The 12940-nt window shown below is 43.6% G+C and overlaps 1 protein-coding gene across 3 annotated transcripts in view; it reads right to left on the bottom strand.

Annotated features, from left to right (window-relative positions):
• The window catches only part of CREB5 (cAMP responsive element binding protein 5), a 401904-nt gene that overhangs the window by 299798 nt on the left and 89166 nt on the right, over positions 1-12940 (bottom strand). For all 3 annotated transcript variants that reach the window (XM_003788538.3, XM_003788539.3, XM_003788540.3), the window contains one exon: positions 11785-11906. In XM_003788538.3, the coding sequence (XP_003788586.1) occupies positions 11785-11906 (122 nt within the window). The remainder of the gene's footprint in view (positions 1-11784; positions 11907-12940) is intronic.

The following is a 12940-nucleotide window of genomic DNA, read 5'->3' as shown; positions in this document are numbered from 1 at the left end:
CTTAGCACGTGCCAACGAACCATTCATAGGCTCCTTTCTAACACCAGCCCAGACCCAAAGACCAGAGACACGCCTGTCCCCCTTTCTGTCGTGTGGCCTCTGAGCTTCTTGGGCATTTCTCCACGCATCCATTTTCAGTTTGGTATAAAGCACAAATGTGGGATCTCAATGTCTCAATGCATTTTTACAATAACAAACCACTAAGATATGATTTAGAGACGTTTGTTTGGCTTGGTGAGACTTTGTGAAAAGGCAATAGAATTTGGGAAGGGCAAAAATGTAAACACTCGAAGAGGAAATAACAGTGGGAATATTTCATCAGCATTATTAACTGATATTTTTCCTGTAAAATATACCAGTACACTGCAGTTGTGTAAATATACCCTGTAAAATATACCCTAGACAGCTGCAGTTGTGACTCTTACCCACAATTACAGGACATCAGCAAGGTGAAAGCAGCTCCTCTCAGAGGCCGTCACAGACCGCACCCCTGGCTCTAGCCAGCTGTCTTGCACTATGTACCTCTGGTCACAAGGCGGTCCATGGGAGGGCATGTGTATTTGAAGCTGTGCAAATCCATTACCGCTCCCAGTAAATCAACTGGAAGTTCACACCCAGCTGATGGGTAAAGCGTCACGCCATCTTCACACCCAGAGGCAGCAGGTGTTGCCTGGTGCTGATTTGGACATTATAGAAAATTCTTGTAAATGGTCAGAATGCCCCTGCCAAAACATCCTAGAAATTGGCAAGAAATCATTCCAAAAGCCTGGATTGCCTGCTTTGCCTAAAACATACACACATGCATGTGTGCATCATTATAATACAAATAAAGGGGGGGAACCTACCAGAGATCTGGAACGAAGAGTAACTCATCTACTCCCAATGTTCAGGGAAAAGATGCCCCTCTCAGCAATGTCGCAACTGTTTTACTGTCCCTGTGAATGTAGAGCTCGAATTCTGTTCCCAAAGCCCCTTTTCAGACACTTCTTATAGTCAACACCAGAAAGAAAGTCACAGCAAGATGCCGCAGTGGACCTAACCCCCTCTACCAAAGACTCGGCTTTCATTCCTACTTTTTAGATCTCAAGACACTCCAGCTACCTATGTTTATAACTTCAAGGCTGATAAAAGGTAGGAAAATGAAGTCGTGTGTGACTTTCAGAGAGCAGTGAAATAGAATTAGTTCCCTGCCCTCGCCCTGAATTCTGACAACACTCCACATGGGTTCTCCACAATCTGCGCCTAAGCTATCGCAAACAGCACAGGACACACTGGGGGGCCATTTCCAAGTGGATCAGCAGCAAGGAAAGAGCTTGTTGGCACATCACTCTGCAAAAGAGGCTGCCAGAATGCTGGACTGTCCCATCCCCTCCCAGCCATCTGGAAACCAACCAAGTGGCCCACAAGGGTGGGGCTCACACACTCTCCATTCTAGAGCACTGAGGATCTCGGGCTCCCTTTCCCAAAGCCCCAGTTGCTCTGGTTAGAGAGCAATGAACAGGAATGCCTAGACCAATTGTGCCAACAAATCTAGCAATAACCTGACATTCACAAATCCTCTGAGAAAGTCCCTAAGCTCTGTGCATAACAAATCACACAGGGAGAAGCCAGGAAGGGGATAACTTCTTTGAGAGAGGCTGTGATTCAAAATGCCCAGTGCTGAATCATCTGCAGTCAATCAGTCTGACATTCACACAAAACATGAACACTTTTCTTCTTTGGGGAGATGACTTTTTGCAGAGCCTCATCAGCCCCCACCCAAACATAAAACCACAGAAAAAGGCCGTGCCCAGCACCAACTCAGGACTCAGGCAGGGTTCAGCATCAGCACTGTAATCAACTGTCAGAGTTTCCATGTAACAGATGGTATATTTCACATGTAACTCAGATCTCAAGGATGCTCTAGCTGGAGCCACACTAAATCCAAAATGTGAAGCCCTCACTTCACAGAGAGGACCCTGGAGCCAGCCCCACAGTGCCCACAAAGAAAGGAAAGCTTGCTCACGGGACATCCCTCCTTCTAGTTCCAAAACTCTCAAATGAAATAGCTCCCATTTGCCTTTAAGTCAAAGGCCAAAATGTCATCTTATATAATGTTCTTATCTTGCCAGCGTGAGTAAATATTATTAGAAAACTTGTGCTTAGAGGAAATGGTGAGAGTGAAGTCTTTCCTGACGGGAGAGCCACACAAGAGAAATGGACTTGTCCCATAGAACTGAGTCGAGTCGCAGGTTTCAACACACCAAACAATAGCCTTTAGTATCCCAGAAAGCAAAGCCCAAAGGGAAGCCCAGCAATGATCTGGGGAAGTCTGCAAAGGATAGCCCACAGACACACAGGAGAAGCAAGCAGGTGATACTGTGCAAGGTACACAAGGGACCAGTCTAGCTCATCTCCAGCTCAACCAACTTATAAGCCCAGTGCCGAATCACCAGCCATCAATCTGCCCAACATTCACAGAAAATATAACTGCTTCACCAGGGCAGCCTAGTTCACCAAAACAGCTAGTTCCTTAAAGGGCAGGAATGTATGTACATGGAACTCAGGGAGCCAAAATTCCACCATTTCATAAACTTTCTTAGGGCTTTGGTCTTTGGTGGTACTCAGTGAAGAACAGGGAAAATGTCCCTGCGCGGCTCTGATGCTAAAATCAGTCATCACCCACCAGGTTTGAGTTGACAGCCAACGTGCTGGAAATATGGAGGGGAGGAATGCTCGGAATCCCAGTTCCTGGCCTCAGACTTTTCAGTATGGAAATAACTTAACAACACACAAATGCGAAAGCAGTGTTCCCAGAGTAAATCACTCCCATACCTGCTCCTAACCACACTTAATGTTCACCTGGATTTATGAGATAATGGAGGCAGAGACGATTTCTTGCAACTATTATATTATTTTCCTTTCCTTTTTTTACAACGTCGATTTTTTCCCCATCTCTGTCAGGGGCCCAGGTAAATGACTTCGCTACAGATGCTCATGAGTCTGCCATTTGGTCCAATTTTCCAAATGTGAGTGCTGTTTTCTGCCTAGAACGGAAGCTTCATCTTTTAGTCATTTTGTTTTAATCTGGCCCCAAAACCAGATCTGCTTTCCTGCATGCCTGTGGGAGTACTAAAGCAGGGCCTCACGAAGACAGTGCGGCTTCCTCTGCAGATGCGAGGGCCTCCTGGGCCCAGGTACACACCCGCCTCCGTGTGCCTGGCTGGTGCCTTAGAAGTCTTGAATTACTCACAGCTGGAAAATGATTTCTTCCGAGGAGAGTATCCATTCGATGTTGTGATTCCATTGGAGTTAGTACCTTGAAGCCTCTGAACAGGTAAGGAGTGATTTAAACAAGCTGAGAACCGAACCCAGGCTGGACAGAAAAGTCACCATGCTGGGAAAGTCCCCCCCCCGCCCCCGCCCCGGGAAAAGCTGCCTTTTGCTCAGTCCTCAAAGTTGAGCTTGGTAATTGTTTTAGTGAGAATCATCCCAGCCAAATAATTCAATTGGACTAATTTGCAGCTACAGTAAGGGCTGCCTGATGGGAAGACAGGGGCCGAGCAAACAAGTCACCCTCACAGGCTGAGTCGGAGCCGACTGTCGTGTCTGGGCGCACTGGGGTCTGTAGTGTTTGGGGCTATTTTGAGTCTCTTTCCCTATCATTTTCTTATGCCACCCTATGCCTACCTCAGTCCTTCTAGATGCTTTCCTTGCACAGAACATTGTAGAACCAGGATCTAGCCAGACAACATGTTCCCCTGTTATACTCACGAAGTTCCACACCAACCTCTCCAACTTTTTTTTTTTTTTAAGAGACAGAATCTCACTTTGTTGCCCTTGGTAGAGTGCTGTGGCATCACAGCTCACAGCAGCCTCCAGCTCTTGGGCTTAGGCAATTCTCTTGCCTCAGCCTCCCAAGTAGCTGCGACTACAGGCACCCGCCATAACACCTGGCTATTCTTTGTTGTTGTAGTTGCAGTTAGGCCGGGGCTGTGTTCAAACCCGCCACCCTCAGTATATGGGGCTGGCGCCCTACTCACTAAACCACAGCCGCAGCCCAACCTCTCCAACTTTTAACAATGATAATATTTGGAAGCACATTTAGCTTAACCACAAATGAGAGGCAAACAGCTTCAGGAACACTGTTTTTTCCAAAACATTTCAGTTAGTTTTCACTTTTTAAAAAATACATTTGCTTGTACAATATTACTTATTGCTAAGTATCTCCATTTTTATTATTTATGTATTTATTTTTGATACAAAGTCTCACTCTGTTGCCCTGGATAGAGTGCTATGGCATCTTAGCTCAAAGCAGCCTCAAACTCTTGAGCTCACTTGATCCTCTTGTCTTAGCCTCCCCAGTAGCTGGGTCTATAGGCACCCGTCACAACACTCAGCTAGTTTTTCTATTTTAGTAATGATGGGGTCTCATTCTTGCTCAGGCTGGTCTTGAACTCTTGAGCTAAGGAAACCCACCTGCCTCCACCTCCCAGAGTGCTAAGATTATAGGCATGAGCCACCACATCTGGCCCTAAGTATCTTTTTAAAGTTATATTAAAAGTCAAGTAACTTTCTTGAAATTGGTAGCAATATGCCAGTAGGAAATAATGATGGTCCAGACTCAAGGTGAAATGAAAAATAAAAGAAAGGTCTGAGGACCCTTTCCTAAGTCCTGTAGTGGACAGATCATCCAACTGACTTGGAAATGGCAATGGTATAGTCAAATGAGAACATCAGCAACAGCTGGAAGTCGGAGACCAATACTTGGGTCTAGATGAGAGCTAGATGTCTGCTAGATGTGTGTGTGTGTGTGTGTGTGTGTGTGTGTGTGTGTAAGGAAGAGGCAGAGAGCCTGGAGTTGTCCGGGTGGAGCTGACCATTCCTGAAACCACCTGTGAGAGTGGTGTCACCCAAAAGGCAAGGAGGCAGAGACAGGAGTATAGAGAGGCAGGAGAAAAGCCAGGACGTGCCACACAGACCACCGTCCTCCTCGGTGAGGGCCCAGCATCCCTCCTTTTGTCTCTCTTGATAGTCTGTGTCTACGCCTTTGGAATGTGGAAACTATTAACAGACTAACCACTCATAATTATTCCTTGTTAACTAAAACCAAATAACCATTAATCACATGTTTAAAACGTCATATATGAACTTGAATATGCTTCATAAATATGCACATACTCTTATCATTACCATACCCAGCCCCCATGGGACAGGCAATTCTGGTACAAGGAAAGACTATTTCATTCCACAATACTTCCAGCAAAAATTAATATTCATTCATTGCCCCCAATGAATGTCCAGTTTCCCCTCTAACACTCATCACGTTATATATTAAACAGGGTCCGACCTTTCTCCCAGTCTCTCCTACTCTGTAGCTTCAAGTAAAAACATTAGGACCTCAAATGAGAACACCCATCACAGGCATGAAATGAACATACAACCTTTCTAATTCAGATTTTAGCCTCTGAAAGCTTTGGACCAGTTCTTAAGAAGACATCAGGTAGAGACCTCTAGCTTACCAGAACAAATGTCATGTGTTAGCAATATGGGTGAAATCTATGATGAATCATTTAAATAATTAATACTGAACTCAGAGAATGACAAAACTATCCTTCTAGTAGGCTAGAAGACGTTCACTACTACTGCTGCAACCACCTCTCCCTTATAACACTGGCTGAAGACAGAGCCAAATAACTTAGCATTAGAAATTAAGTCCTCAGTCTTAAGAGGTAAAATATTTTTTCTTTATTGTAAAAGTGTGATGGGTTGCAAGGATTTATCTATTAAAACCCAAATTATCCAAATATACAAACTTTTCAAGAGAGATGATGAACCTGGTACCCATCTTGGTCAGTGTTCCTCTAAGCTGTGCGCTTCCCTCACAATCCATATCAAACATATATGACATTAAGTTCTCTTTGCAAGACAAGAGACTATGGCATCTCGCTGCTCTGGGGACATCCTGACTTTCCACCAAACAAAACTGAGTCAAATAAAAGAAACCCTGTGAGTTACAGAAAACCTTGACTCCATTTGAAAGTTGAGGTGGAACCTGAGAACAAGTCCTAATTCACGTACGTGGAAGTAGATACCAACTCTTACTAATCCCTGCTGAAATTGTACCCATTATTCCTAAATCCTAGCGAGCTAAAACACATTAAATAGCTTCCAGTTCATCCACAGGGTTAGTCATTCCCCCAGTGGGTTGCAAAGATCAAGCCAAATTCTCTCCAGCGTCAAATTCCACCAAAGATGTAAGGGCATGATTTTAACCTACAAGGAGAAAGGTGAAAGTGATTTACTTGTGCGTGCTGAAATTGAAGAACAAAAGGAATCCTGAGGATACAAGCCTTGGGGTCTTCGCTCATTAGGGTGGGGGAAGATGTTGGTTGTCATCTCCAATATTATTGTCTATGGGTGTTTCCTTTCAGTTATGCTGCTAAAAAAAAAAAAAAAAAAACAACTTTGAAAAGATCAAAAGCAGCCTCATCTACAAGGATTTAGCAAAACAGGGGGACATTTTCAAATCCTGGATAAAACCAAGTTTAGGTTTCAGAATATTCTTTTTCTCCAGACTTCTGGGGGAGGAGGGGATTGTTTTACACAAATATTATAGAAGCAACATGTTAGCCTAACCGGAAACATGCAGCTGTCGCAAGTTTGCTCAACTCAGTGGCTTTTATTTCCCACCCAGCACCACTCATCCCCCTTCTCAGGGAGGGACCACGCTGGCTAGTGGCAGATGGGCACAGGACAGCGTGAGAAGGCCAAGCGCCGCTCCCCTGCACCCTTTCACCTCAAGTCACGGGTAGCATCGGGTAACATGATTTCCAGGTACAGGATTTAATCAGATCGAGTAGCCGACTCTGCTGAGCTGAGGCTGACCCGGTCACGCTCTGTTCTGTGACTCCTGTTGAGCTGGGATCTAAGATCTTAAGATTGTAGCTTGTCCTTTGTTCCCGTGTGTTAAACAGTCAATACTCTCTGGGGATGGACTGCACTTTTTATCATTTGGGTAGGAATTCTAGAGCATGGAAATGTCCTAATTTGCTATGGCTACATCAGCATAATGAGTCAGATGTAGGTCCTGGGGGAGAAGAGCAGCACTTAGCACTTATACACCACGCGTTCCATCTGCGGAGTCCTGAACCACGGTGGCTGCCATGCTTTACTCTCTCAGCAAGACAAAGGAGTGCACTGCTCATCCTTCAGCAGCCTTCTTTCCTTACACACACACACACACACACAACTGCTGTCATATGCTGATACTGTCTCACACATCCTGGATAGGCATTATTTGATCACTTTTTTAAAGCAATCAAATTTATAAAGTAAATTCACCCCCCTCTTTCTCACTTCCTTTTTCTTTTTGAAAACCTTTTTTATTTTTCTTTTTTCTGACATGGAAACACAAACTCTGTGTGCTTACCATGCATTCGGCATTGCTGCCAGGGGTGGAGTCCTCACTTGACCTCATCCTCCTGGTCTTCTTTGTCCTCTCTGGCCACTGAATGAGGTTGAATCCTTTGTTTTGGAGAATTCTAGAAGACTCATCTCAGCTTCATGCTGAGAACTCTCCAATTCTTCTCTATTCACTCCTGGCTCATGTGGTTCTACCCAGCCTTATATATGTAAATACCATCTCTAAGCCAACAATTCCCAAATCTGCATCTCCCCCTGAATTCTAGACCTATCTATCCATCTGCTGGTCCAGTATCTCCACTTAACAAGTCTAAAATTGTACCCTCAAACCTGCTACCTCCCCGTGCTTCCAGCTGCTCAGGCCAGAAACCTGGTTTCATCATTGGTTCTCCTCTGTTACTCTGCAATCTCGTCCATCAGCAAATCCTATTGCCTCTATCTTCAAAATGCGCCCAGAATCTCTTCCCCCTTCACCTCCCCTTGGACAATCTGCTCTCGTCTTTAATCTAGACCCTTTCACTATTCTCCCAACTGGCCTCTCTCTTTCCATAGCCATTGCCTTTCCATAGTTTGCTTACAGCTCGGCCACCTAGAGTGATCTTTCTAAGATACAAGTCAGACAGTATCACTCTATGCCCAGAATGGTCCTCCAGTTTCCCATCTCACTCAACGTCAAAGCCAAAGCCCTTCGAACGGCCACAAGCCTGTCCTGGATCTGCCCTCCCACACCCAGTTTTCTAGCCTTTGTACCCACTTTTTTCCCAGCCAAACAGGCCTCTTTGCAATTCTTCCAACACAATTCATCCAGCCACAAGCCTTTGCACCTGTGGAACATGCTGCCTCTCACTATGCATCTGGTCCGGGCCTTCTGCTCCCCAGGTTTCTGCTCACACGCCCACACCAGGCAGCCTCTGTGACCACCCCCAGCACTCCCTGTGCCCCTTCCTTGTTACCTTTTTCTCTATGGCACTTATCGCCATCTGACATGCTACATGTTTTTCACTTATTTATTGCTTGTTGCGCCCACTAGAAGTATGCTACACGAAGGTAGGAGTGTATGTTTACTTGCTTTTTATCATCTTTATTCAGTAGTATATTCACCAATGCCTTCAGTCAGTGCCTAGCATGTGATGGACACTCGAAAAAACTTCAGGGATGAAAAATGATGAACAAAAGTTTCTCCTATATTTCAGGGTATGGACTAGCCTGATTTCTAAAGCTATCAGCAAGCTGAGATTTGTGAGGCCTGCTTTGATGCTATTCCAAGGGAAAGGAAAAAAGCCTCATATTAAAGAACTATTGGACTTACAGTAACACAGAAAATTCAGGCAGTTCTGGAATGCGTTGTCTGCTATATACGATATCAACTGAGGCCTTTCTCCAGTGGACTTTATTTTGCACAGGCATTGGGATGCTTTTGGAAAAGGACATCAGGACTAGAGTCTGTAGAACAGAATTTTTCCCCGTGGACAGTCACATGTGCTAAGCAAGAATCAATTCTCTATTTGCTCTTTAGAGCATATTTGATCTAGAATTTTCTAGACCAAACTATAGCTAGAAATTTAAAGGAGTATGGAACCAGCTCAGCCTTTTCAAAAGGTTCAAAAAAGAACCTTTCTTTTTAAAACCAAATTCTCCAGATAAATGAATCCATTTTCCTCTTTACTAAAACTTACTAAAGGGACCAACGCAAGTCTTTCATTAAAAGCCTCAGAAGAAAAGAAATCAGATGAGAGCTGGAAACATAGAATTAAAAAGTGATGATCATCTGAATGTACAACAAAAGGGAAGAAAGGTAACACTCAGAAATAGTAAGGTATGTGTTTCATAAGAAGGTGTCTTCCTGCTTTTTAAGCAGGGAAAGAACGAACGGAGAAGGGGCTGGGGGGTGGCAGGATGCCAGGGATATTGACAACTGGAAAAAGTTGGTCCAAGGAGCTGGTGAAACTCTATGGTCAGACTGGGGAGGATGGCATCTACTCTTCATGTGGTTTCCAAAGAGATGCCGGGGCAAAAGCCACCAACACAGCCCACTTGGCTGCTGGATGTGTCACTGTGCTTTAAGCCTTGAGAGGATGCTCTCACTGCAGATAATCACAGCCACCCAAGTCTGAATTTGGCCTCTCTGGTTTGAACAAAGCAAAGGAAGGGGAAGCCTCCACGGTCTGACTGTTACTGTCCAGCTTCCAGTGTGTGCAAGCAAACCTGGGTTCTGAGATGGTGGTGTCTGAGAGGTTGGCCCCACACCATGGGAGGGGCTGGTTACAGGATTCCCCCCACCCATCTGCCCGCCCATCATGAAATCATCGCAGGGCTCTGAGCAACACTGGAAAGGGAGACGTCACACAGTTCCACAGCTGCATTCGTCTTCTTTCTTCACATTGCTTGCCTAATTATTTTAATTTATAAAATGTCATTATTTATACTCTTTCTCAACCCAGAAGAAATTTAAAGCAACTCATAAAACATGTATATGATGACAATGTTTTTTGTTTGTTTGCTTGTTTTAATTAGGAATCAGAACCAGAGAAAATTTGAAGTGCAAGTCTAGCCGTCACACAGCGTTCTAAAGAGTTCTCCCGTTTAGCAGTCAACCCGGCTTTGTGTTATGCTCGCAGTCAGAGTGAAAAGAGAAACAGAACCAGTTACAAGACTCGCACATCTATGAGGAGAAAATATTTCGGTTCCTCAGGGGAATCAAATGATTTCCTGGAATTCAGATCTGCAAAAATTTCCTCATACAGGCCTCCATATAGGAAATCATGAATAACGTACTGGAGAATGTCTCAACCCACGCCTCTACCGTGGGCTTGATGAAACTGTAGGGGGTGAGACATCGTTAGGAAAATCAAGGGGAAACACTTCCGGTGAAACTGTCCTATCAGATCTTCCTTATAGTTCAGTTGAATCTAAGAAGCCAGTTTTGACTATCTGAAGAAATGAATGAACTTAATCCCTCAAATACTCTCACACACACACACACACACACACACACCCCTACAAAAGGAACTACCTTTATTACTCAACCAGAGGAAATTTGCTGTACAAGACTTTCTTTCTCTCCTTCACTATTTTCATGGGTTTTTTAAAATGTATTTCTACTGCAATGAAATATATTTTTAAAGGGCTCAGAACTTTTTCATTTGCCTGCTAATAATTACAATAAGAATGTGTGTTTAAAAAAAAAGAGAGAAAGGACACTTCCTATCATTTGGCAGGGAAGTGGGGGAGAGGGTTGGATATAAATGGCAAATTAATTATAAATAAATAAAGTGAGTTGATTCGTATTTTAGCCCCTCTTGCAAGCATCTCTTATTTTTGTGAATTTTCCTAAAGCAGAGTGAATACAGGCCCTTGGCCGTTACGATGTGAGAATGTGGCATGAAAAATCTGGTAGAGTGGGGATTATTATAACTTCTCATAGAGGAGGATTCAAAGTCTTTGAAATACCCAGGGAGATATCAGAGCCTTTTAAAATTTATTCTCCGGATGAACAGCTGGAATTTCGGAATTCATTACTTCTGAGCTGGTCTTTCCTTTCAATCACCTTTTACGTTTTAAGTTTCTGTTCACGGACTGTGTCTAATTTATTGTTCAGGGTGTTGTGGGCACTCAATAATGCTCTATAATAACAAGGGGGAAATACTAAAAGGCATCTTTATCATATTTACTTCTGACCTCATCTCCTTTCCTTACTCTTGTAAAGTGATTTTAAAATTCCAGCCCAACATTACGATAAAAACTGAATATATTCTGAAAGCTTTCACAAAGTGAATTTCCTACATTTTTTACGAACGAATGATCCACACTTGTAGATAACCCATTTGTCTCCGCAACAACAGATGTTCCGGAATATGACAAGGGAATAGAACCAGGAAGTAATTATGAAGTTGGTGGAGAGTGACCAGAAAGATTATCAAAAACAGACAGTACAACCTGGGCCAAAGTCAGATGAAATCCCCTCTCCTACCACTACCATTGCTCCCATTCCTCGCCTGTTCTCTGACACTTTGGCTCCTGCCTTCTGCAATCATGGCCCACGTAAGGCTTGAAGTTCAAGACTTAGCAAAGTAAAACAAGTGACAGAGAAAAGAAAAAGTCCATGAGTTCATATCTGACTCAGGTTCCAGAACCAGGTAACTTATCTTTGCTTGAATTTCATATTTCAGATCCCTATTTTCCCCATGATTTATTTAGCTTTGGATGATAGCAAAATAGGGGATCATGAATGTTTTGAAACACTAGACAAACACTCAAAAATGGATAAAATACCGTTTTTAGGCCACATCAACACCTTCTGCAGGGTCACCTCGTTTCCACGTGGAATTTCCAGGAAGAACAGAGAGGCCCCCATCGTGATGTCCATCACGACAAACCTACCCGCTTGCTGCTCTCCTCCTCCTGCGCCTTCCGGAACTCGTGCTCCAGGGAGCAGTCCAGCTCGCTGAAGAGCCCCACCTCCTCGCAGTTCTTCAGGAATCTCGTTGGGGTTGGAGTCTGATCTGAAAACAGAGGCCGAGTGATCACAAAGGGGTCTTTTCCTCAAAAGTTAGTAACAAGCATGGACTGAGTTCACCAAGACCCTCTCCTCCCCTGAATTCAGATGCCTACTAGCCACCCGCAGTCTCTCAGCCCTTCAGATAACATGACAATATGCAAGAAAATAAAAACACAAATTCCAAAGCAGGAAGGTGATAGGCCACCAAAGGCTGCAGTAGGCCAGGGCTTGCCGAATGGCCCTCTGTACAACTTCAGGGGATCCTGCCTTCCACTTCTCTGGAGACGATGTCACTTAAATATACATTGCAACATGTCTGATGTCCTTTGTTCCCCCTTTTAAACAGGAAACAAATGACTTAGCTAAAATCAGACCCCCAAAATCTTCTGAGCCAATGTTAAGTCTGATTGTAGGAGGGCTAGATGGAAGAAAGATTTGGTAAATTTTTATATCAATGAAAAGAAACAAACAGGCATCTGATTTTCTTTTTCTTAATGGGGAAAGAAAATTTAACAATTCTCTCTCTCATTCTGAGACTCACAGAAGGATGATAAAGGGTTCCAAGTCAAACACATTCAGCTTTCATCCTTTAAAAACGTCATTATTAATTTTATTTTCCTTTGCTATAGCCAAAAGAATCTTCTGTGAATGCTCTTTAAAAGGAAAGGAATTTCTTTCATAGTCTTGACTTTCTAGAGAGCTTAGTATTTAAAAAACTGGAGGAGCTGAGGCCATTATTTGTGGCTTAATATTTACACAATGTTGGCAAGTTACAAAATATTTTCACACACATTTTCTAGGACTAGATCTCACAATATCCTAGAAGGTAAGTGGGGTAGAATTACACCGCTGTAGTCTGTGAGGACAGTCATCTTCCCTGCAAAAGTATACTTGAGTTGACATGAATAAAATTGTGTAACTGCCTTTTCTCAGAAATGGAAGCTACAAGAACCAGAAAAGGCAATGGTGGAGGCCTCATCATGCAAAATTCTGTTGCACATATGGAAAACCAAGGTCCAGGGTGCTAAACAGTCTTGC

This window comes from Otolemur garnettii, unplaced genomic scaffold, assembly GCF_000181295.1.
Source record: "Otolemur garnettii isolate 467f Iridium unplaced genomic scaffold, OtoGar3 scaffold00028, whole genome shotgun sequence".
NCBI classification, from domain to species: domain Eukaryota; kingdom Metazoa; phylum Chordata; class Mammalia; order Primates; family Galagidae; genus Otolemur; species Otolemur garnettii.
The sequence above is the reverse complement of the archived record's forward strand: the minus strand, read 5'-3'. Positions and strand labels throughout refer to the sequence as shown.